This window comes from Aquarana catesbeiana, linkage group LG08 (assembly GCF_042186555.1).
Source record: "Aquarana catesbeiana isolate 2022-GZ linkage group LG08, ASM4218655v1, whole genome shotgun sequence".
Lineage (NCBI taxonomy): Eukaryota > Metazoa > Chordata > Amphibia > Anura > Ranidae > Aquarana > Aquarana catesbeiana.
Genome location: NC_133331.1, coordinates 289,362,124 through 289,387,149, shown reverse-complemented (window position 1 = coordinate 289,387,149; position 25,026 = coordinate 289,362,124). Strand labels below are relative to the sequence as shown.

At 45.6% G+C, this 25,026-nt stretch overlaps 1 protein-coding gene across 1 annotated transcript in view; it reads left to right on the top strand.

The window, feature by feature from the left end:
* The window catches only part of LOC141106787 (uncharacterized), a 107,829-nt gene extending 84,378 nt beyond the window's left edge, over positions 1-23,451 (top strand). The window contains exons 10-17 of the mRNA XM_073597715.1: positions 6,686-7,098; positions 19,408-19,547; positions 19,891-20,004; positions 20,091-20,214; positions 20,331-20,428; positions 20,506-20,727; positions 20,879-21,002; positions 22,001-23,451. Coding sequence (XP_073453816.1) covers positions 6,686-7,098; positions 19,408-19,547; positions 19,891-20,004; positions 20,091-20,214; positions 20,331-20,428; positions 20,506-20,727; positions 20,879-21,002; positions 22,001-23,046 — 2,281 coding nt within the window. The 3' untranslated portion in view covers positions 23,047-23,451. The remainder of the gene's footprint in view (positions 1-6,685; positions 7,099-19,407; positions 19,548-19,890; positions 20,005-20,090; positions 20,215-20,330; positions 20,429-20,505; positions 20,728-20,878; positions 21,003-22,000) is intronic.
* Positions 23,452-25,026: the final 1,575 nt, after the last annotated feature.

Genomic DNA, 25,026 nt, shown 5'->3' with positions numbered 1-25,026 from the left:
CAAAGATGGGGCACTATTCCACTGATTAACACCAATGATAGGGCACTACTTCTCCCACTGACACCAATGATGGGGCACTATTCCTCCCACTGACACCAATGATGGGGAACTATTCCTCCCACTGACACAATTATGGAGCATTATTCCGCTCATTGACACCAATAATCAGGAATAATGAGGGACTATTCCTTCCACTGACTCCAATGACGAGGGGCGATTTCTTCCACTGATACCAACAATCAGGCACTATTCTTCCCACTGACACCAAACGGGGAGCACTATTCCTTCCACTTCCATTTTCCACCCTCACTGGTCACAGTTCAGTCCCCCTAAAGTCTGAGGGGTGGTAAACTGGTCCTTTTTTTTTAAAGTTTGGAGACCCCTGATAAAGAGCAAAAGGTACTCTATCCAAAGTGTGAAATTTGAATGACGTTATGCCCACTTCGGCATTGATTTCAGTACAGCCCTCGTATATGAAGTTCAGCTCCCACCAAATGGGTGAATGTTTAAGAGTTTATCCAAATGCCTTAACAGCCAAAGTTTGGTCTAAAACACCCCTAACTCATCCCTACAATTAACGTCATGCAATGGGACCTGTAAAGCTTTTCTCAAACATGTAAATACTAATGCCGCGTACACATGAGCAGACTTTACGGCAGACTTTGTCCAGCGTACTTTTCGACGGACTTTCCGAATGAACGGACTTGCCTACACACAATCAACCAAAGTCAGACGGATTCGTACGTGATGACGTACGACCGGACTAAAACAAGAAAGTTCATAGCCAGTAGCCAATAGCTGCCCTAGCGTCGGTTTTTGTCCGTCGGACTAGCATACAGACGAGCGGACTTTTTGACCGGACTCAAGTCCGTCGGACAGATTTGAAAATGTTTAATTTCTAGGTCCGTCAAACTTTTGAGAAAACAAAGTCCGCTGGAGCCCATACAATTGTCCGACGAAATCCGGTACGCCGGACCAAGTATGCTGTAAAGTCTGATCGTGTGTGTGCGCAGCATAAGGCTTGCATTGGAAACAGAACATCAATGGCATGGGGCAGCACACCAATGGTCACCAATATTTAAGTGTGCACTGACCACAAGCACAGTAAAGGGGGAGTCCTCCTTACACTGTGCACCCTGCAGGCTGTACTGCAAATGGTTTCCAGCCTTGCACCACTTGCAGCCTTTCTCCACGTGTCTTTGTTGAATGGTATCTATGCTGGCCAAGATTTGGGGAAATGTGTAGCTGTCCACAATCGTGGATCCTCAGATGAGAAGTTCCTCCTCACAGGTGAGGTCATGATGAACAGAACATGGACTACATCTATCCCATAGTTAATATTATGTTCAGTTAAGGCAATGCACTCAATGACTTGGCTTGTCTAAGGCTTTTATTGGCATGCCTTTCTCCATGTATATACGGTATGTCGGGTTGCTTCTATGCTAACCACCTTCTGAAGGAAATATGTAGATGTTTCACCTTAGGAGTTGTTTGTGACAAATACCAATCCTCAGGTGAGGTGTTCCTACTCACAGATAAGGTCATAATGAGCAGATCATGGACTTCTCGTATATGCGAGAGCCACAGGTCTACAGTGATTGACCTTCTGTAAAGATCTAAAAAGTGAGGTCATGATGAGCAGAACATGGAATTCTCATCTACTGTATGTGAGTGCCAAAGGTCTACGGGTTTTGACCTCCTAACAAAGATCTAAAAGGTGAGGTCATGATGAGCAGGACATGGACTTCTCATCTGTGAGAGCCACAGATCTACAGTGATTGACCTTCTACAAAGATCTTAAAGGTGAAGTCATAATGAGCAGAACATGGACTTCTTGTCTATGTGAGAGCCACAGGTCTATAGTGATTGACCTTCTGCAAAGATCTAAAAGGTAAGGTCATGATGAGCAGAACATGGGCTTCTCATCTACTGTATTTGAGAGCTATAGGTCTACAGTGATTGACCTTCTACAAAGATTTAAAAGGTGAGGTCATGATGAGCAGAACATGGATTTCTCGTCTATGCGAGAGCCACAGGTATACAGTGTTTGACCTTCTGCAAAGATCTAAAAGGTAAGGTCATGATGAGCAGAACATGGGCATCTCATCTACTGTATGTGAGAGCCATAGGTCTACGGTGATTGACCTTCTGCAAAGATCCAAAAGATGAGGTCATGATGAGCAGAACATGGACTTCTCGTCTATGTGAGAGCCGCAGGTCTAGGCTAATTGACCTACTACAAAGATCTAAAAGGTGAGGTCATGATGTGCAGAACATGGCCTTCTCATCTATGTGAGAACCATGGGTCTACGGTGATTGACCTTCTGCAAAGATCTAAAAGGTGAGGTCATGATGAGCAGGACATGGACTTCTTGTCTATGTGAGAGCTACAGGTCTACAGTGATTGATCTTCCACAAGGATCTAAAATGTGAGATTATGATGAGCAGAACATGGACTTCTTGTCTATTTGAGAGCCACGGGTTAATTGATCTTCTGCAAAGATCTAAAGGTTTATATCCTCTTCAGTGAAATACAACTCCCAATACCCTAATGATATTAAATTACTTAATCAGACTGGGAGAATGCATACAAAATCCCTCTTGAGATACAAACTGTAAAGGCCAATCAACCCTTAATTTCCTTCAAGCGGTGCTGAAGGTAGCTGAAATTGGCTAAGTTTTTGTGCACTCCTACAGTGAGCACTGCCAGTAAGGTCTGTATTCAGTACCACCAGACTAGAGCTGAAGGGTGCAGAAAAGGTTTTAAAGTTGCCTGCATATGTATTAACACTTCATGTTCCGTACATGGCTTACAGATCACCCGGAATGTGGTGGCAATCTATTGGCTTCCTAAGGGAACCCCTCCCAAAATCCTTCAATGGCCAGCATTCCCATGGCGGTGTTGCAGGCATGGCTATTCCCCCACAGGCAACACATGTACAGTCGCTATATGTATATTTACAGTTCTGCTCAGTAAAAAAATAGTCCGGTTATTCCATTCATCTATACCAGACCCTTATCTTAGATAAGGGTCTGGTATAGATGTCAACCCCCCCCCCCCCTGTTATTCTGAACCATAACAGGCCATATGAGCCACCCCACTTTTTCCAGCAAAGCAATCATGTAGATGAGGACAAGGGCCTCTTCCACACAACCCTGGCCCGGTGGATGTAGGGGGTCTTTGAGTGGGGCCTTATAGAAATATGTAACCCCCCTTTATACAGCTATTGGCCCCACTATGTGAATGAATAAGGGGCACCCCTACACATTCACAAAAAAAAAAGTGTTATTAAAAACACAGTTTTTGACAAATACTTTAATTGAAAACAAAACACATGCACAGAAATAGGATATACACCCCTCCACATCATCCAGCGATGTAGATCCATGTAAACCACAAACCCATCAACATTAAAAACATAAATACCCCTCGTCGACACAAGTCTGATCTTGACAGCTCAGGTGGGTTACAGCCGATATATACAAAGGACTGGTTCTCCCGAGTGATGTCATTGACTATATAGGGACATGACCATTATATGGTCAATGACTTTACCCGAGAGACCCCACCTCTTTTTGTATATTTCGGCTGTCATCCGCCAGAGCCGTTGTCGGGTTATGGCGTGCGTCGGGAGGCAGCATTTTTGTTTCTTTCAGCGGGCATCAGCAATTGTGATTAACGATGGATTTACTTTGTGGGACTTTTTTTGGGGGGGAGGGGGTTTCTTTTTTATTAAAGGACTTTTCTAAATTGTTTGTGTTTTTATACACATTTCTAAATAGCAGTACTATGCACCCCTTACTCATTCACATGGGGAGTGGTGTCTGGGTTCCCTTCTGTTACCGGGAGCTTCCAGATTCTGATAAGCTCTCCTTCCGCAGACCCCCACAACCACCAAGCCAGGTTTGTGGATTAAAGGCCCTTTCCATAGGAACAATGTGCTTTGCCAGGCAAGTCAACCCCCATTCAAAGGTATCCCCCCATGTTAAGGGAATATGCCCTGGTATGGTTCAGGAGGAGGAGGGGGGCACACTAGTGCTCCCATTTACTGACCATTTTTAAACTATCCCTAGCTTATTTATTTACATGGCCAGGGATTATCTTTATCTGTACCAGACCCCTATCCTAAATGAAGGTCTTATAAATGGTATTAAAATGAACAGTGTGAGGTCCTCCCTAAATTCAAGCATGTAGCTTGGCCAGGCCAGGACAAACATGTGACCCCCCCGCCACTCCCGAACCATACCAGGCCACATGCCCTCAACCTTTGGAATGTCTTGCCAGCAAGCAGGAACTCTCCGACAAAGCACCCTGTCCACATAAAAATAAAGACAAGGGCCTCATCCCCACAGCCCTGGCTTGGTGCTTATGGGGGTCTCGGGGGTTATTGGAATCTCAAGAACAATATGGGAGCACCCAGATACTGCTCCTTCCATGTGGATGAGTAAGGGGTACATAGCACCCCAACTAATTTGTAAAAATGTAATGTGTAAAAAAACACAGTTTTTAACAAGTCCGTTATTAAAAACAAAAAAACTATGAGGATCCACATCAATCAATATGCCCAATGCCTGTCACCTTCTATCTGCACCCTATTGCTTACATGGTTGGGGATTCACAACCAGAAGAGGTAAGTAGTTGACAAGCACCAGGTGCTTCCTTAAAAATAATTGACAGCAGGAAGATGTCACATTAGTGCACACCAAATACCATAAACATTCTGCATTGGGACGATTGTGAAGTATTCAGTCTGAACTTACATTCAAACCAAACACTCAGCTCATTCCTAGTCTGGCGTTTATCTTTAATATGAAACTTTTACAGTCTCGTTGAGATGGAAATAGAAGGCGTAAAATAAATACCGAACTATCTTTCTGGAGAAAATGCTGCTCCAAACTCCCTCCAGTGCTACTTGTCACCTAAAGGCTTGGCCTTTTACCATCTGCCGTTTTTAACTTACCTGAAGGCCCAATCACATTACATCGCTGGCCTGAGTCATCTCCTTTTCTATTTACTTCCTGGAGAGGTCCTTGGCAGGGTGTCCACATCCCTGACTGTGAGACGTTGATAGTTCCAATTGGATGGTTGCTGGTGGGATCCTCTCAGGACAGCGGTTGGTTGATGGTTGCTGGAGGGATCTTCTCAGAACAGCGTTAGTTGTGGCTGCTGGTGGGCAGTTGGTTGATGTTTGCTGGCAGGATCCTCTCAGGATGGCGGTTGGCTGATGGATGCATGTGGGATCTTCTCATGATAGCAGTTGGTTGACATCTGCTGGCAGGATCCTCTCAGGACAGAGTTTGGTTGATGTTTTTTTCAGGATCCTCTCAGGACAGAGGTTGGTTGTTGGTTGCTAGTGGGATCCTTTCAGGATGGCAGTTGGGTGATGGCTGCTGGTGGGATCCTCTCAGGACATTAGTTGGTTGATGGTGGGATCCTCTCAGGATGGTGGTTGGTTGATGGTTACTGGTAGGGTCTTCTCAGGACACTGGTTGGTTGATGAATGCTGGCGGGATTCCCTCAGGATGGCAGTTGGTTGATGGTTGCTGGCAGGATCTTCTCAGAACGGCGGTTGGTTGATGGTGGGATCCTTTTTTAGTATGGCGGTTGGTTGACGGTTGCTGGCAGGATCCTCTCAGTACGGGGGTTGGTTGATGGTTGCTGGTGGGATCTACTCATAATAGCAGTTGGTTGATGGATGTTGGCAGGATCTTCTCAAGACGGGCATTGGTTGATGGTTGCTGATAGGATTTTCTCAAGATGGCTTTTGGTTGCTGGTGGGATCCTCTCAGGAGGCAGTTGGTTGATGGTAACTGGCGGGATCTTTTCAGGACAGCGATTGGTTGATGGTGGGATCCTCTCAAAGGCGGTGGTTGGTTGCTGGCAGGATCCTCTCAAAAAGGCGGTTGGTTGATGGTTGCTGGTGGGATGCTCTTAGGAAAGAGGTTGGTTGATCGCTACTGGCAGGATCCTCTCAGGACGGTTATTGGTTAATGGTTACTGGCTGGATCCTCTCAGGATGGCGTCATCCCAAAGAGAGACACCTGGGAACAGGTGGTCTCAGGGCACTATTACAGCCCTGGATCAAGGGTCTCCCACACCAAAACCAGAGGCAGTGAGGGACTTACTGGGTACGTATATCTGCCTTCACTGGGTAAAGGAGGGGAGACTATCAGGATAGGTTAAAGGAAAATGGAAGAGGGTATTGTGAAAAAAGAGTGGGGGCTTTAAAAAAAAATAGGACGCATTCCAAATTGCACAGAATATAACTGGCTATTAACATTTATATGTAATAACACCAGAGATTGCTGGTTCTGGGAATAGGCAGGGGTCTCTAAAATATGGTCTGCAGGCCAATTCTGATCCTCTGAAAGGTTTTTTGCTGCCCACACCCAAGGTCAGAAGCCCCTCACACAGGTCTTCAGGTCAGCCTGTGTTCTCTATTTTTATGTGACATCCACATCCTGCTCAGGTTTCCCTGACTGCATTTTCGTTGTAGTGTTGTTGGTTCCTAGGACCACCGACATCCTAACAGCCAATCATGTGTAGGGGCGTGGCCTGAAGCCACATGGAGTAGGACGCAGATCACCAGAGCTCCTTTGGCATCTCGTCCCCTCGTCTATCCTGTGATCTATCCTGAGTCCATATTCGCTTACTAATTACCTCCTACGATACCTCCACTGCCAGCGACATGTCCCCTCCTCGTAAGGTCTTGGAGACCGTTGCAAAGCTGGACAGATTCCGCCACAAAGATAAGGATGGGCAGGGAGAAGATGGTGGCCCCTCCGCTTCTGGGATGGAGACATCGACCCCTCAAACTTCTAAGGTCCTGGAGGCAATCTCCACTTGCCAGGCAACACTCACTACCAAAATCGAGGAGGTTAAGGTGGACATCTCTTTAATCAGACAGGATCTGCATAAACTCAGAGATCGTGTATCAGAGGCAGAGCATCGCCTGAGTCATGCTGAGGTCGCCATCCCTCCCTTGCAGGCCTCCCCTGATCAGGCATCCCACCACATTGCTCAGCTGCAACTGAAGCAAGATGATCTTGAAAATAGAATGCGCAGCAACAACCTGCATTTTATTAGCTTTCCGGAGGGTGCGGAGGTGGCTAGTCCAACAACCAATCATGTTAGTCTCCCTTACATCAGAGCCCCTATCAGAGTTCCCCCTTATGTAAGAGTCCCCATCAGAGTCATCCCTTACATGAAAGAACCCATTAGAATCACTTCTTACATGAGAGTCCTCATCAGCACCCCTGTTTACATGACAGTCCCCATCAGTCACGCCTCACATGGAAGTCCCCATCATAGTCACCCCTTACATAAGAGTGCCCATTACAGTGCCCTCTTACATGACAGTCCCAATCAGAGGCCCCCGTTCCATGAGAGTGCCCATCAGAGTTACCCCTAAATGAATGTCCCCTGGATTAGATGATCAGGAAGAGGAAGAATATTTTTTCCCTTGTTGAAGCAAGGTGAATCATCCTTTATAGGGATTTTTTTAATTTTTATTTTTGCTACCCTCTGGATCACCTGTGGGTACAGGGCTCTGTATATGGAGGTTTTCTGTTAATGATTAAACTCAGTGGACGTGCGTCTTTTTTTTTATTTTTCAATCCGACTAACTATGTAGCCATTTATTAATATAAATCCGAAGGCAGACTTTTATCAATCAATTTATAAAACATGATTTTAAGAATATAAACATTTCCCTTTTTGTTTTATACTTAAAAATACGTGTCAATATATTTTCCCTTTAATCAAATAAATATAAATGTTACATCCGAAAATATCATAAAATGTCATAATTGCCACTTTTCACCAGCAGGTGGCATTCTCCAAGCCTATGCAGGCTGCAAACTATAGCACTGAAATTATCAGTCTTGTCATCTCCCTTTCAATTTATCCATGAGCAATATCTAGCTCCTCTCTCACCATGATGTCTTCCATTGAAGCTTCTGCTGAAGGTCAGGGGAGATTGGACGACACAGCTAGAGGGACTCATCCAGCAGTGACACCTCCTCCTTCTCTCCACTAGAGGGACCCAACCAGCAGTGACACCCCCTCCTTCTCTCTCCTAGAGGGACCCAACCAGCAGTTATACCCCCTCCTTCTCTCTCCTAGAGGGACCCGACCAGCAGTGACACCTCCTCCTTCTCTCTCCTAGAGGGACCCAACCAGCGGTGACACCCCTCCTTCTCTCTTCTAGAGGGACCCAACCAGCAGTGACACCTCCTCCTCTCTTCTAGAGGGACCCAACCAGCAGTGACACCCCCTCCTTCTCTCTCCTAGAGGGACCCAACCAGCAGTGACACCTCCTCCTTCTCTCTCCTAGAGGGACCCAACCAGCAGTAACACCCCCTCCTTTTCTCTCCAAGAGGGACCCAACCAGCAGTGACTCTCCCTCCTTCTCTCTTCTAGAGGGACCCAACCAGCAGTGACACCCCCTCCTTCTCTCTCCTAGAGGGGCCCAACCAGCAGCGACACCCCCTCCCTCCTCTTTCCTAGAGGGACCCAACCAGCAGTGACAACCCTCCTTCTCTCTCCTAGAGGGGCCCAACCAGCAGCGACACCCCCTCCCTCCTCTTTCCTAGAGGGACCCAACCAGCAGTGACAACCCTCCTTCTCTCTCCTAGAGGGTCCCAACCAGCAGTGACACCCCCTCCTTCTCTCTCCTAGAGGGACCCAACCAGCAGTGACACCCCCTCCTTCTCCCTCCTAGAGGGACCCAACCAGCAGTGACACCTCCTCCTTCTCTCTCCTAGAGGGACCCAACCAGCAGTGACACCCCCTCCTTCTCTCTCCTAGAGGGATCCAACCAGCAGTGACACCCCCTCCTTCTCTCTCCTAGAGGGACCCAACGAGCAGTGACACCCCCTCCTTCTCTCTCCTACAGGGACCCAACCAGCAGTGACACCCCCTCCTTCTCTCTCCTAGAGGGACCCAACGAGCAGTGACACCCCCTCCTTCTCTCTCCTAGAGGGACCCAACCAGCAGTGACCCCCCCTTCTCTCTCCTAGAGGGACCCAACCAGCAGTGACACCCCCTCCTTCTCTCTCCTAGAAGGACTCAACCCGCAGTGACACCCCCTCCTCCTCTCTCCTAGAGGGACTCAACCAGCAGTTACACCCCCTGCTCCTCTCTCTTAGAAGGACTCAACCAGCAGTGACACCCCCTCCTTCTCTCTCCTAGAGGGACCCAACCAGCAGTGACACCCCCTCCTTCTCTCTCCTAGAGGGACCCAACCAACATTATAACCCCCTCCTTCTCTCTCCTAGAGGGACCCAACCAGCAGTGACACCACCTCCTTCTCTCTCCTAGAGGGACCCAACCAGCAGTGACACCCCCTCCTTCTCTCTCCTAGAGGGACCCAACCAGCAGTGACACCCCCTCCTTCTCTCTCCTAGAGGGATCCAACCAGCAGTGACACCTCCTCCTTCTCTCTCCTAGAGGGACCCAATTAGCAGTGATACCCCCTCCTTCTCTCTCCTAGCAGAGGAAGCTAGACAGAACTTTGAAGTCTTCGGTGATCTCAGATTTCCTTATAAAGTGTGTCTTCCATTATAAAGATCAGAGGAGCGCTCAGCCACGTGTTTTCTGAGGTGTATATCAAGGTGTGCTTCTTCCCAGTGTGAGATCTCTAATGTACGGCAACATATGATCCATATATAGATTTCCCACACTCAGGACACTAATACACCTCGAGGGTTGTGTGGAGTTTCTGATGTTTGGTAAGACAGGACTTCTGTGAGAAACACTTCCCACACTCAGGGCAGGAATATGGCTTCTCACCTGAGTGAGATCTTTGATGTTTGACAACTTCTGATCTCCTTGTATAACATTTCCCGCACTCAGGGCAGGAAAACGGCCTCTCCCCCGTGTGTAATCTCTGATGTCTGGAAAGATGGGCCCTCTGTGAAAAACATTTTCTACACTCGGGGCAGGAATACAACTTCTCCCCTGTGTGCAACCTCTGATGTCGGACAAGGCTGGTCTTATCAGAAAAACATTTCCAGCACTCAGAACAGGAATACGGCTTCTCGCCTGTGTGCATTCTCTCATGTCTGGAAAGATGTGACTTCTGTGTAAAACTTTTCCCGCACTCAGGACAGGAAAAAGGCTTCTCACCCGTGTGAGATCTTTGATGTCTGTACAGTACTGATTTATGAAGAAAAGATTTTCCGCACTCCGAACAGGAATTAAGCTCCTCACGTGTGTGAGATCTCTGATGTATTGTGAAATTTTCCTCATACTCAGGACAGGAATATATCTGCTCCCCCTGAATTCCAGCACCATCCCTCACAGTACGAGGTTGCTCAGATTCAGAGGGATTCCATGGTCTATCCACACTGTGAAGTCCACCATCCATAGTGGAGCTCATTGTCTTTTCTCCTCCACAATCTCCTGTGATGTCCTCATCTTCCATTTTACAACCTGGAGATAAAGTGAGACGATCCTTTGAGGGTTTCTCCATGGCGTGTCCTGGAAAAATATAAAAACATCATCAATAGATATGAGAGGGTTAGTTCACTTCCATCAAGATTCCATCTGGATCAGGTAGATACGAGTGAGCAGATGTTCTCTGTGGATGTCCCAACCAGCTGGGCCTCTTCCCCCTCTTCAGTCAAAGGGCCTTTGGTCCTCCTACCAGATAAGACTATAATATGGGTCACCTGTGCTGATCTCTGTAGGAGTGTCCTCCTCTATGAATGTCCTCGTCATTCCAGCCTCCTCCGTATATGGCTGATCATTCCTCACATACGTCTCTACTACTTCACCCTTAACCTTTATGTTTATCAGATCTTCACCCTAAACCAACAGAATGGCAGAAAATAACATCTGTAACATAGAAGTATTTATGATGTGAGATCACATAGAAAATATCATCTTGTAGAGTCCACACATCGTCTCCACATGTCAGAATGTTCAATCACTTTATGTTCCAGACCCTCAACTCCACCTACCTGATGATGGTGAGGGATGGTGTGACCTTCCTGTGTGGAATCCTGGAAATACAGAGAAAGGGGACATCTCTCTGGTGGGTTTATGTTATTAGGTGGATCCATCATATCCTTGTGTCTTTCAGAAAGATTCTCCATCGCTCCATACTCCTCATCCTCCTCTTTATACTCTTCTTTAAGAACAAAAGTATATTCCCCAAGATTTCCACTCTAGAGATATATTAAAACCTTAATTGTAACAAAGATGTTTGTGTATAAATCACAACTACTGATAACTGTTCATTACCTACCTGATGATGGTGAGGGATGGTGTGATCTTCCTGTGTAGAATACAGAAGACGAGGACATCTCTCTGGTGGGTTTCTGGATGACTCCACCATGGTGTCCTGGTACAGATCTTTGTGTCCTTTTGGAAACTCTGACTTCTGCATCACCCCATCCTCATCATCCTCCTCTTTTATCTCTATTTTAAAGTCAACTTTAGAATCTCTCAGGTTTCCACTCTGAATATATAATACAAATGACATAAATTGTAACAATGTAGATAATGTACAGATCCTAATGATACTATCAATGATTGTTCCTCATCTACCTGATGATGGTGAGGGATGATGTGATCTTCCTGTGTGGAATCCCGGGAATACAGAGGACGGGGACATCTCTCTGGTGGGTTCCCATTACTGGATCCATCTGTAGGAAACACACACACTGACTGAATACATTGTTTCTATGTGTTTATCAGATGATGGGGGATCTAGGTGGAGCCTCCGTACTGCTCTCTCCTTTACAATAAAGTCTCCTCTTACCCGGTGATGTGAGGGGCGGCTGATTGTCCATCATGACGTCCTTGTAGAGATCCTTGTGTCCTTCTAAATACTCCCACTCCTCCTTAGTAGATATGGTTCCTGAATTCCCAGCCCCATTTACTTCTTCCGTCAGCAGCTCAACAATCTTATTGGTGACTTCTAGAATTTTCTGAATGTTGTGTCTCTCAGAAGTCAGTGAGTGAGGTGGAGGCACGGTGATGGTCACACGATCACCAAACCTCACCGGATGCAAACTCTGTAATGAAACACCAACAGTAACGTCATACATTTCCAGAATCCTCCTCACCTCTCCGGTCAGGTCTGTGTTTTATTAATAGAGATAAGAGTGATGTCATGTGACCTCCCAGAATCCTCCTCACCTCTCCGGTCAGGTCTGTGTTTTATTAATAGAGATAAGAGTGATGTCATGTGACCTCCCAGAATCCTCCTCTCCGGTCAGGTCTGTGTTTTATTAATAGAGATAAGGGTGATGTCATGTGACCTCCCAGAATCCTCCTCACCTCTCCGGTCAGGTCTGCGTTTTTTTAATAGAGATAAGAGTGATGTCATGTGACCTCCCAGAATCCTCCTCTCCGGTCAGGTCTGTGTTTTATTAATAGAGATAAGGGTGATGTCATGTGACCTCCCAGAATCCTCCTCACCTCTCCGGTCAGGTCTGTGTTTTATAAATAAGAGATAAGAGTGATGTCATGTGACCTCCCAGAATCCTCCTCACCTCTCCAGTCAGGTCTGTGTTTTATTAATAGAGATAAGAGTGATGTCATGTGACCTCCCAGAATCCTCCTCACCTCTCCGGTCAGCAGGTAGATGATCTCCAGGGTGAGGTTTAGTATCCTCTCAGTCATGTGACTCCGGTCCTCCTCCATCCTCAGTGATGTGGTCATGTGATCTGTGCCAGTTTCTCTGTAGATGGATAACTGGGAATTATCTGGACTGTATTGGTTGTATGATATTAGGATGAGGATATAATGGGGTCTTTATGTGGGCTGACCGCAATGGTAATTGGCACATGTAGATTGGGGTACGGGTCCATTTAGAAAAAAAATCGTCAACAAGTGTAATTGTGTGTTAGGTGTTTTGCTACCCTTTTCCTTATTTTTAAGGATTTAGAAATCAGTGACATTTTTTGGCTGATTGCTTTCATCTCCCCCTTCTCTCTCTACTGCCCCATTCATACATACATTCCGGCATCGATAACCCTCATCAATTCCATTGGTGGCAGTCCAGTTACTTCCGAGATTCTCTGACTTAAAACCTTTACACAACTTCAAGACTCTCACCAAATCCCACATACTAAAATTGTTCTGGTATGTTCCAATTGTGAAGCACCATTCTCTCTTACCTCACTTGAAAATCGCTGCAATGCTAACCATCACTCATCTTGCCCAATATCCTCCATCCAATCATCTTTTAAAAAGTTCTACACATGAAACAACACTATATACTAAACCAAATGGACTGAAGAACTTGGCTTTACATTGAGCCCTGGTTCACCTTGCCGCAACTTGGCATACAACAACTTGAGAGATCCAACACGCATGACAAGCCGTGCCCCATCAATGGCAATGGAACCATACTAATTAGTGCGACTCAAGTCACTCCGACTGAGAAGAAAGGTTCCTGCACTACTTTGGGGCTACTTAAACATGATTTGCATTGACTTCTGAGAAAGAAGTCACCAGCAAGCCGCGATGAAGTCACGCAGGGATATCGTTATCGGAGCCGCGGCAGTGTGATAGACCAAGACTGGATGGATATTTAGTCAGAAGCACCTAAAAGCTTGAAAAACATACTTGCCCTTGAATATTCATATACAATGCTTGTCCATTAGTGCTTCACCCTGGCCAATCTAAGAAAAGTATACCTTCTTACCCACCAATTTCTTTTGGGGATGCACCCAGTTAGGCACCATGACACACACGGTGATTATTATTATTATTATTATTCAGGATTTATATAGCGCCAACAGTTTACGCAGCGCTTTACAATATAAAAGGGAGACAATACAGTTATAATATAATACAATACAATACAATAGGATTAAGAGGGCCCTGCTCAGAAGAGCTTACAATCTAATAGGGTGGGGCAGGTGGTACAAAAGGTTGTAACTGTGGGGAATGAGCTGGTGGAAGTGGTAGAAGATTAGTTGGAGACGTGATAGGCTTTCCTGAAGAGATGAGTTTTCAGGGATTGCCTGAAGGTAGCAAGAGTAGGGGATAGCCGGATAGATGGAGGTAGCGAGTTCCAGAGGATGGGAGAGGCTCTGGAGAAATCCTGGAGACGAGCATGGGAGGAGGAGATGAGAGAGCTTGAAAGCAGGAGGTCTTGAGAAGAGCGGAGAGGACGATTTGGGTGATATTTGGAGACAAGATTAGTGATGTAGCTTGGGGCAGAGTTGTGAATGGCTTTGTATGTTGTGGTTAGAATTTTGAATTTAATTCGCTGGGAGCCAGTGTAGGGATTGGAGGAGAGGGTTGGCAGACACTGAGCGGTTGGTAAGGTGGATAAGTCTGGCAGCAGCATTCATGATAGACTGAAGAGGGGATAGCCTATGGAGCGGTAGGCCAATGAGAAGGGAGTTGCAATAGTCAAGGCGAGAGATAACAAGGGAGTGAATGAGGAGCTTGGTGGTTTCATTTGTTAAAAAGGGGCGAATTTTAGAGATGTTACGGAGGTGAATTCTACAAACTTTTGACAATGATTGGATTTGAGGCTGAAATGACAAGTCGGAGTCTAGGATTACACCTAGTACCCTGGCGTGAGGGGAGGGACTGATGGTTGCATTGTTGATATTGATGGAAAAGTCATGGAGGGGGGCACGGGCGGGGGGGAATATTAATAGCTCAGTTTTAGAGAGATTTAGTTTAAGGAAGTGGTGCGACATCCATGCTGATATGTCAGTTAGTAAGTTAGTAATGCGAGAGGAGACTGAAGGAGTGAGGTGAGGAGTAGACAGATAGATTTGGGTGTCATCAGCGTATAAGTGGTATTGGAAGCCGTGGGCAGTTATTAGGTGACCAAGGGAGGTGGTGTAGATAGAGAAGAGAAGGGGTCCAAGAACCGAGCCTTGGGGGACCCCCACAGAAAGGGGCAATGGAGAGGAGGAGACAGAGTTGTAGGTGACACTGAAGGAGCGCTGTGATAAATAGCCAGAGAACCAGGATAGAGCAGAATCTCGGAGGCCAAGGGAATGTAGTTTATTGAGAAGGAGCGGGTGGTCAACAGTATCAAAGGCCGCAGAGAGGTCAAGTAGTAGGAGTATGGAGTACTGGCTGTTGGTTTTAGCAGTTAGTAAATCGTTAGTGAGTTTTAGTAAGGTAGTTTCCGTGGAGTGCTGCGAGCGAAAGCCAGACTGTAAGGGGTCAAGAAGGTTATTTTCATTGAGGTAGGAGCTAAGACGGTTGTAGACTAAGCGTTCTAGAAGTTTAGAGGTGAATGGGAGTAATGAGATGGGTCTTAAGTTGTTCAGGTCGGTAGGGTCCAGTGAGGGCTTTTTAAGAATGGGAGTGATCTGTGCATGTTTTAGAGGGGAGGGGAAAATGCCACTAGAAAGGGAGAGATTGAAGATGTGGGTGAGGGAGCATAGGATAGAAGAAGAGGGTGACCGTAGTAGTTGTGAGGGAACAGGATCCAAGGGACAATTGGTTAGGTGGGCATTCGAGAAAATTTTTGTAACCTCTTCCGTAGTAGCCAATTCAAAAGAGGAGAGGGTTGAATGTGCTGCTGGGCAAGGTATGATGGGTGGGGAAGACGTACGCACAGTGGAGATGTCCTCACGAATTGCATTGATCTTGTCTTTGAAGTGATTGGCAATCTCTTGGGCAGTGAGTGAGTTAGTGGGTAGAGGGGGTGGTGGACGAAGCAGAGAGTTAAAGGTTGAGAAGAGCCGACGGGGACTGGATGACAAGGAATTAATAAGAGAGACAAAGTAGGCTTGTTTGGCAGCATGGAGGCATGAATTGTATTTTAGAAGGGCAGATTTATATAGGGTGAAATCTTGCAGGCATTTGGTTTTACGCCACAGTCGTTCAAGAGCACGGCAATGTCTCTTGAGATTTCTAGTGTTGTCAGTTTGCCAGGGTTGTAACGGTCGGGGCCTGATCTTGCCCTCAAGAGAATAGAATCTAGATATGAGTGTTAATATATCCTAGTTAATATTTGCTCTAATGCAATCTCGTTGAAAAGCCCATTTGAAGCCTTTCTACGTATATAAGCCTACACATAATGTGGCCAAACACCAACCAAGTCTAATTACTCATATATTATGGCTACTAAGAAAACCAGATCATGGAACTGTCCTACCCTCAACTTTAACAAAGTAAAATGCGGAGTTGCCGGTACAATGGTACTTGAAAACCTAATTGCAATATTAAATGATACATATAATAAATTCCTGAAGATATGGCAACCCAGGATGACCTATGGTGGTCCACAAAGCTTTGACGTACTACTTTTGATCTCTTAACCTCACTTTGGGCTTGTTCTGAGGGACTAGCCGTACCCCTTTGCCTCTCCTTTCTTTTTCCCTCTTGTCCTCTTCACAACCCCCCCCCCCCCCCTTTGTCCCCCCATCCATATTTATCCTATACAGTACTTATCCCACACCCTGGAATTTAGGCGTTACATCTATGTCTATTGGTGACATATCTGTGTTAGCAGAACTACTCAGAGGCCAGACCACTTGCCCGTTCTCACCTCAAAGCCCAACTTGCACCATCTGCTCCTACTTGCACAGATGGCAGGATCAAAACCCCACTACACCATCCCCCTGGTCCTACATGGTATGGCCCACAGGCTATGGCTCAGATAATTGGACTGTGCACCTGGGGCCCGTGAGACATGGGGCTCGGGTCATTCAACATATGTTTTCCATTTGAAGGGGCCGCCTACCCACTGCTAGGAGAGTAGACCTCTTAGTATGGTTACCACCTCATCCCTTTAAACCCGAACACATATTAATTACACAGGTTCTGTGGCTGATTAAGGTGGTAATTAAACTCACTTGGTGCCTTATCTGCATTTAATTAGCCTCAGAACCTGTGTAATTCAAAGGTGTTCGGGTTTAAAGGGATGAGGTGGCAACTCTACCTCTTAGACATGTGCAGTTGGTTTTGTTCCGAAACAAAATTTGGGTGAAATTTTTGTCATTAGGAGATTTGGCTGTATCAAAATTTCCGACTTACAGTAGTAACAGGGTTATTCACCTCTCTTATAGTTAGAGGTGGGGCTATCCACCTTCTCCATTATTTGCTAATCTCTTATAGTGAGGAGACAAGGTTATCCACCTCCTCCCCATTATTGGCTGATCTCAGACCCCTTTTATAGTAAGGGGCGGGGTTGTCCACCTCATGTTCCGTTGTTGTCTAATCTCAAACCCCCTTTTATAGTGAGGGGTGGGGCTATCCACCTCCTTGCCCATGATTGGCTTATCTCAGACCCCCTCCTATAGTGAGAGTCGGGGTTATCCACTTCCTCCCTTATTTTTGGCTGATCTCAGACCCCCTCTTATAGTGAGAGTCGGGGTTTTTCACTTCCTCCCCCATTTTCGGCTGATCTCAGACCCCCTCTTATAGTCAGGGTTGGGGTTATCCACTTCCTCCCCTCATCGCTGGCTGATCTCAGACCTCCTCTTATAGTAAGGGGCAGTTATCCACCTTACCTCCTGCTACTTATTAATGACTGACCAGGGTTACCTATGCAGGGCAAAGTCAACACCAAAACCAAACACAAACTCAACCAAAATTCAAATCTTGGAGATTGGGGTCAAATATCAGTTCAAACCGAATCCGAATCTCATCCTTCGTTACGAGAGACTGCTAAGGTGAGAAGGTGACACATCTCGAAAATGAAGGAAATGTCTCAGCCTCATAAGTGGGGACATTTTCCGACCCTAAAGGGGTCAATCTAGGTTTCCACACTATATATGTGTGTATCATCATCTGCTGGGGATAAAAGACGTCACAGTGACTATGGAGGAAGAGGACGGAACATGACGGGGGGTTACTGGGTGTAAATAGAAAATAAGATCTTATTACCTCCTCTGCTGTCAATTTCAGAAATGTCTCCTCTCTCGACTCACCTCTCACCCGGAACTTCCTGTCTGTACCTGACATCACTTCTTCTCTTCCATAGAGACTTCCTGTCTGGGTAGAAGTGAGAAGACCACCACCTTGTGGAGCTCAGAGGAACTGCAGCCCCGAGAAACGTTTCGTAGTGTGAACACGGCCTTGTCATTCATGCCAAGTGCCATGGAGTCTCCTGGGATTTTGGCTGCTAATCCAGCGTGTCTGCATCCCGCAGGTCCCAGGATTCTGTGCAGAATGGTAGAGAGGTGCTGACTGCAGGAATACTCTCAGGCCGCAGCCTAATGGTCCTCAAATTGAGGGTACGTTCGGCTCATCCCTAGTCACAATAAATATTTTATTGTTTTCCTATGATACTAAAATAAGTGTATCTGGATCTCTTCTAGATGAGGGATGACCCCATTTTTTTGCTTGTTGTGTACAGCTCTGTACAATAAAACCCTGACATAATTAAATACATCACATAGACTAGGCAGTATTATAATTATATCCCCCTTGGTGGGAGTGGACGTGACCCCATCTATAAGGATATACAGTACATACACACACAGCACAAGGCCGTGTTCACACTAAGAGACGTTTCTCGGGGATGCAGTTCCTCTGAGCTCCACAAGGTGGCGATCTCACTTCTACCCAGACAGAAAGTCTCTATGGTGTACTGACAGGAAGTGATGTCGGGTACAGACAGGAAGCTCAGGTTAGAGGTGAGTCGGGAGGAAGTAGAGAGGAGACATTGCTGGAACTGGCAGCTGAGGAGGTAATACGATATTATTTTCTATTTATCCCAAGTAACCTCCTGTTGTGAAGATATGGAGGTCTGGTGACCCCCAAACTGAGTTAGGAGAAGGGAATTATTTGGTTGCTCTCGATATAATCCTTATTTCTCTAAAATAATAAGCAAACCATTCAATGGGACCTTAAACCCTACTTTGTAGACTCCACACAGCTGTCAATGGGCAGTAATTAAACGTTCCTTGGTCTCGAATTTTGTGAATGGTTAATTGGACGTTTTTGAAAATCCATTAGTAGGATCCCAAAAAAAGCCAAAAAAACTGATAAGCAGAGACCTTAATTAGTTGTTTGTAAAGGGTCAATGGCCATTGTAAAGCACTTAGTGGAGGCTGGAAACACACTTTTATATAGATGTCCTAAAACCATTCAGGAGTAATACACCTTCGAAATGTGGCTCTCGTGCCTGGTCTGGGAGGTCCATTTCTTCTTCTTAGGAAGGCACGTTTCAAAGGTAGGTCATGAGAACTCTTGTTCATCAGATAATTTTATGGTGCATGATGAAATATGGGTTTTTAGATCTTGGCATCTGATATATTTAAAATATGAATACATTTGGAAAACTGTATCTAAGGGAGTGCCAGCTCCCCTTTACCAATGAAACGAAAAAACCTCAGCCAAAACTCGTATTTCTTTAAAAGCCCAAAGACTTTGAAATCTTGGAGCCCTGCCTAAACCAAAAGACCAGAAACTTGTTAAGTACTTTTTCTTTGGTTGTCCCAATTTATTTTTCTGTTGCTTTTCAGATAATTCTCCATTATCCATCTGCAGAGAAACCTCTATAGATCACATGGCCACATCAATAAGGATGGAGGAGGACCAGAGTCACATGACTGAGAAGATACTAAACCTCACCCTGGAGATCATCTACCTGCTGACCGGAGAGGTGAGGATTCTGGGAGGTCACATGACATCACTCTTATCTCTATTAATAAAACACAGACCTGACCGGAGAGGTGAGGAGGATTCTGGGAGGTCACATGACATCACTCTTATCTCTATTAATAAAACACAGACCTGACCGGAGAGGTGAGGAGGATTCTGGGAGGTCACATGACATCACTCTTATCTCTATAAATAAAACACAGACCTGGCCGGAGACGTGAGGAGGATTCTGGGAGATCACATGACACCACTCTTATCTCTAATAATAAAACACAGACCTGACCAGGGAGGTGAGGAGGATTCTGGGATTCTAACATGATATTTCTATTGGTTTCTCAATACAGAGATTTCCTATGACCATCACAGTGCCTCCATGTGACTCCCTAAAACCTGAGAGACACAACATGCAGAAGATTCTAGAAGTCACCAAGAAGATGATGGAGCTGCTGACAGGAGAGGTGAGCGGTGCTGGGAATTCTGGGACATTATCCAGTAACAGACAAGGGATGTGTCTGGATGGTGACTGTATCATTGTGTGTGTCAGGTTCCTATAAGGTGTCAGGATGTCACTGTCTATTTCTCCATGGAGGAGTGGGAGTATTTAGAAGGACACAAGGATCTCTACAAGGACGTCATGATGGACAATCAGCCGCCCCTCACATCACCGGGTAAGAGGAGACTTTATTGTAAAGGAGAGAGCAGTACGGAGGGTCCCCCCAGATCCCCCATCATCTGATAAACACATAGAAACAATGTATTCAGTCAGTGTGTGTGTTTCCTACAGATGGATCCAGTAATGGGAACCCACCAGAGAGATGTCCCCGTCCTCTGTATTCCCGGGATTCCACACAGGAAGGTCACACCATCCCTCACCATCATCAGGTAGATGAATATTAATTATTGGTAGTTTTGATTTATATACAAGCTTGTTTGTTACAATGAATGTTTTATACATTCAGAGTGGAAACTTTGGCGATTATAATATTATTGTTAAAGAAGAGTATATAGAGGAGGATGAGGAGTATGGAGTGGTGAAGGAGCTTTATAAAGGACGCAAGGATCTCTACAAGGACATTATGATGGAGTCACCTAATAAGAGAAACCCACCAGAGAGATGTCCCCGTCCTCTGTATTCCCGGGATTCCACACAGGAAGGTCACACCATCCCTCACCATCATCAGGTAGGTAGAGTTGAGGGTCGGGAGCATAAAGTGATTGAACACTCTGACATGTGAAGACGATGTGTGGACTCTATAAGATGACATTTTCTATGTGATCTCACATCATAAAACTATGTTACAGATCTTATTTTCTGCCATTCCATTGGTTTAGGGAGAAGATCTGATTATCATAAAAGTTGAGGATGAAGTAGAAGAGACATATGTGAGGGATACGGAGGAGGCTGGAATGACGAGGACATTCATAGAGGAGGACACTCCTACAGAGATCAGCACAGGTGGGCCATAATATATTCTTCTGTTAGAAATGATGGACCAAATGGCTTACACCCATTTGTCCTCAAAGAGTTGCACTCTGGTAAAGGTGAATAAAGCACCTGGACAAGAAGGCTTACACCCATGTGTGCTCAAAGAGTTGAGCTCTGTTAAAGGTGAAAATCAACTGAACCAGATGACTTACATCCATGTGTCCTCAAAGAGTTGCACTGTTGTAAAGGAGAATAAAGCACCAGGACCAGAAGGCTTACATTCATGTGTGCTCAAAGAGTTGAGCTCTGTTAAAGATGAATAAAGAACCTTAACCAGATAGCTTACACCCATGTGTGCTGAAAGAGTTGCTCTCTGTTAAAGGTTAATAAAACACCTGAACCAGAGGCCTTACACCCAGGTGTCCTCAAAGAGTTGAGCTCTGTTGAAGGTGAATAAAGCACCTGGAGCAGATGGCTTACATTCATGTGTCCTCAAAGGGTTTAGCTCTTTTGAAGGTGAATAAAGCACCTAAACAAGATGTTGTACACCCATGTGTGCTAAAAGAGTTGGGCTCTGTTAAAGGTGAATAAAGCACCTGAACCAGATAGGTTACACCTATGTGTGCTGAAAGAGTTGCTCTCTGTTAAACATGGCTTACATTCATGTGTCTTCAAAGGGTTGAGCTCTGTTAAAGGTGAATAAAGCACCATTAGAGGAACTTAGGCCAATGCATTGTTAAGGTTTTTTTAACCTTTGCCTGCATTAATTGCTGGTATAGGGTTCTGCATATGGAGGTTTCTCATTTTTTTTCTTTTTCTTTATTGGTTGAACTCGATGGACTTGTGTCTTTTTTTTAACCTATGTAAGTATTTGGGAGGAGGTCCAAGGGTGTTTTTCACCAGTAAGAGGGGAAGAAGTTGATTGGGACATCTGCAGAACATATCTGTTCACTCAATTCTACATGAACCAGGTGACATCCTAGTTTAGGTGAATTAATCCCCTCACAATAATATTTTTATTTTTCCAGGACACACCATCAAGAAATCCTCAAAGAATCATCTCAGTTCATCACTAGATTATACATTAGAAGATGAGGATTGTGTATGGGAAAAGACCATGGATGGTGGACTTCACAGTGTGGATAGACCATCAAACTCCTCTGACTTTGAGCAACCTCGTAGTTTGAGAGATGGTGCCGGAATTCAGGGGGGAAATACATTTTCCTGTTCTGAATGTGGGGAAAGCTTTGGCTCTGAATTAAGTCTTTCTCTACATCAGAGATTCCACAGCGGGGAGAACCTTCATTCCTGTCCTGAGTGCGGGAAATTTTTTCTTCACAAATCTGCACTGCTCAGGCATGAGGGATCTCACAAGGGCGAGAAGCCGCATTCCTGTGACGAGTGCGGGAAGTGCTTTTCGCGGAAGTCCAATCTTTCCGCGCATCAGAGGCTGCACACGGGGGAGGAGCTACATTCCTGTCCGGAGTGCGGGAAATGTTTTCCACAGAAGTCCATCCTGGCTGCCCATCAGAGATTGCACACGGGTGAAGCTCTACATTCCTGCCCCGAGTGTGGGAAAGGTTTCCTTCACAAATCGCAGCTGGTCACACACTGGATGTCTCACACGGGGGAGAAGCCGTATTCCTGTTCTGAGTGCGGGAAAGGTTTTTCGCGGAAGTCCAATTATTCGGCACATCAGAGATGCCACACGAAGGAGAAGCCGTTTTCTTGCTCTGAGTGCGATAAGTGTTTTGTATATAAAATAGATCTCACCATACATCAGAGGTCCCACACAGGGGAGAAGCCTTTTTCCTGTCCCGACTGCGGGAAATGTTTCTTGCGGAAATCCAACCTCGCCGTGCACCTGAAGTACCACAGGGGCGAGAAGCCGCATTCTTGCTCGGAGTGCGGGAAAAGTTTTCTATGGAAAGCGGATCTCGAAAGACATATGAGAATCCACACGGGGGAGAAGCCGTATTCCTGTCATGAGTGTGGGAAATGTTTTACACAGAAGACCCATCTTTTTAATCATTTTAAATCCCACGTAACCCTTAAGGCGAAGTTGGCGCCTTAAGTGCGGGAAGTGTCTTCTATATGAATCCATATTTTGCCGGACATCAGAGATCTCATACCTGGAAGAAGCACACCTTGATCTACAACTCAGAAAACACGTGGCTGAGCGCTCCTCTGGTCTTTATCATGGGAGAAACACTTTATAAGGGAATCAGAGATCACTGAAGACTTCACAGTTCATAAAGTTCTGCCTGCATAGCTAAGAGAGAGGAAGAGAACCCATTCCAGTAGATGAGTAGTCTGATCTCCACAACGTTTCAGCAGAAGCTGGTGATGGGAGACCAGATTGATATTGCTTGTGGATGAACAGCAAGTGAGATCAGATTATACAGCAAGACTAACTAGTTCAATGATTGTGCCATCTGCTGGCTGAAAGTGATATATGACCTTTTTGTGATGTAACATTTCTTCAGTTTATAGAATAAAATTGGAAATATATCAACACTGTTTTTTTTTTGTTTTTTTTTACACTATGATACAGATGAAAATACACAGTATATTACCAAAAGTATTGGAACGTCGGCCTTTACACGCACATGAACTTTAATGGCATCCCAGTCTTAGTCCGTAGGGTTCAATATTGAGTTGGCCCCGCCCTTTGCAGCTATAACAGCTTCAACTCTTCTGGGAAGGCCGGCCACAAGGTTTAGGAGTGTGAAAATCAAGTTAGATGAGAATATACTGGTTTAGAAGTGTGTCTATGGGAATGTTTGACCATTCTTCCAGAAGCACATTTGTGAGGTCAGGTACTGAAGGCTTGGTTCGCAGTCTCTGCTCAAATGTGTTCTATCGTGTTGAGGTTTGTGCCGGCCAGTCAAATTCCTCCACCCCAAACTCGCTCATCTATGTCTTTATGGACCTTGCTTTGTGCATTGGTCCAAATCCTTTGGTGGAGGGGGGATTATGGTGTGGGGTTGTTTTTCAGGGGTTGGGCTTGGCCCCTTAGTTCCAGTGAAGCGAACTCTTAAGGCGTCAGCATACCAAGACATTTTGGACAATTTCATGCTCCCAACTTTGTGGGAACAGTTTGGAGATGGCCCCTTCCTGTTCCAACATGACTGCCCACCAGTGCACAAAGCAAGGTCCATAAAGACATGGATGAGGGAGTGTGGGATGGAGGAACTTGACTGACCTGCACAGAGTCTCGACCTCAACCTGATAGAACACCTTTGCAGCTATAACAGCTTCAACTCTTCAGGTTGAGGTCTGTGCAGCCAGTCAAGTTCCTCCACCCCAAACTCGCTCATCCATGTCTTTATGGACCTTTCTTTGTGCACTGGTGGGCAGTCATGTTGGAACAGGAAGGGGCCATCCCCAAACTTTTCCCACAAATGTGGGAGCATTAAATTGTCCAAAATGTCTTGGTATGCTGACGCCTTAACAGTTCCCTTCACTGGAACTAAAGGGCCAAGCCCAACCCCTGAAAAACAACCCCTCACCATAATCCCCCCTCCACCAAATGATTTGGACCAGTGCACAAAGCAAGGTCCATAAAGACATGGATGCAGGCCAGTCAAATTCCTCCACCCCAAACTTGCTCATCCATGTCTGTATGGACCTTGCTTTGTGCACTGGTGATCAGTCATGTTGGAACAGGAAGGGGCCATCTCCAAACTGTTCCCACAATGTTGGGAGCATGAAATTGTCCAAAATGTCTTGGTATGCTGACGCCCTAAGGATTCCCTTCACTGGAACTAAGGGGCCAAGCCCAACCCCTGAAAAACAACCCCCACACCATAATCCCCCCTCCACCAAATGATTTGGACCAGTGCACGAAGCAAGGTCCATAGATGTTTTAATTTCTAACCAAATACGACACATAGGTTTTAATTTTATTATTTTCTATACTTGTCCCTTTAGTGTTTTTGGTTTCAACAATATAGTTGTTGAAGGAGCCAAAACTCTCCCTCCTCATAAATCTCAGGATGTCTTTATTATACTCTTGTTATAAGTCCATCAGTTCATAGCCCCATATATCATT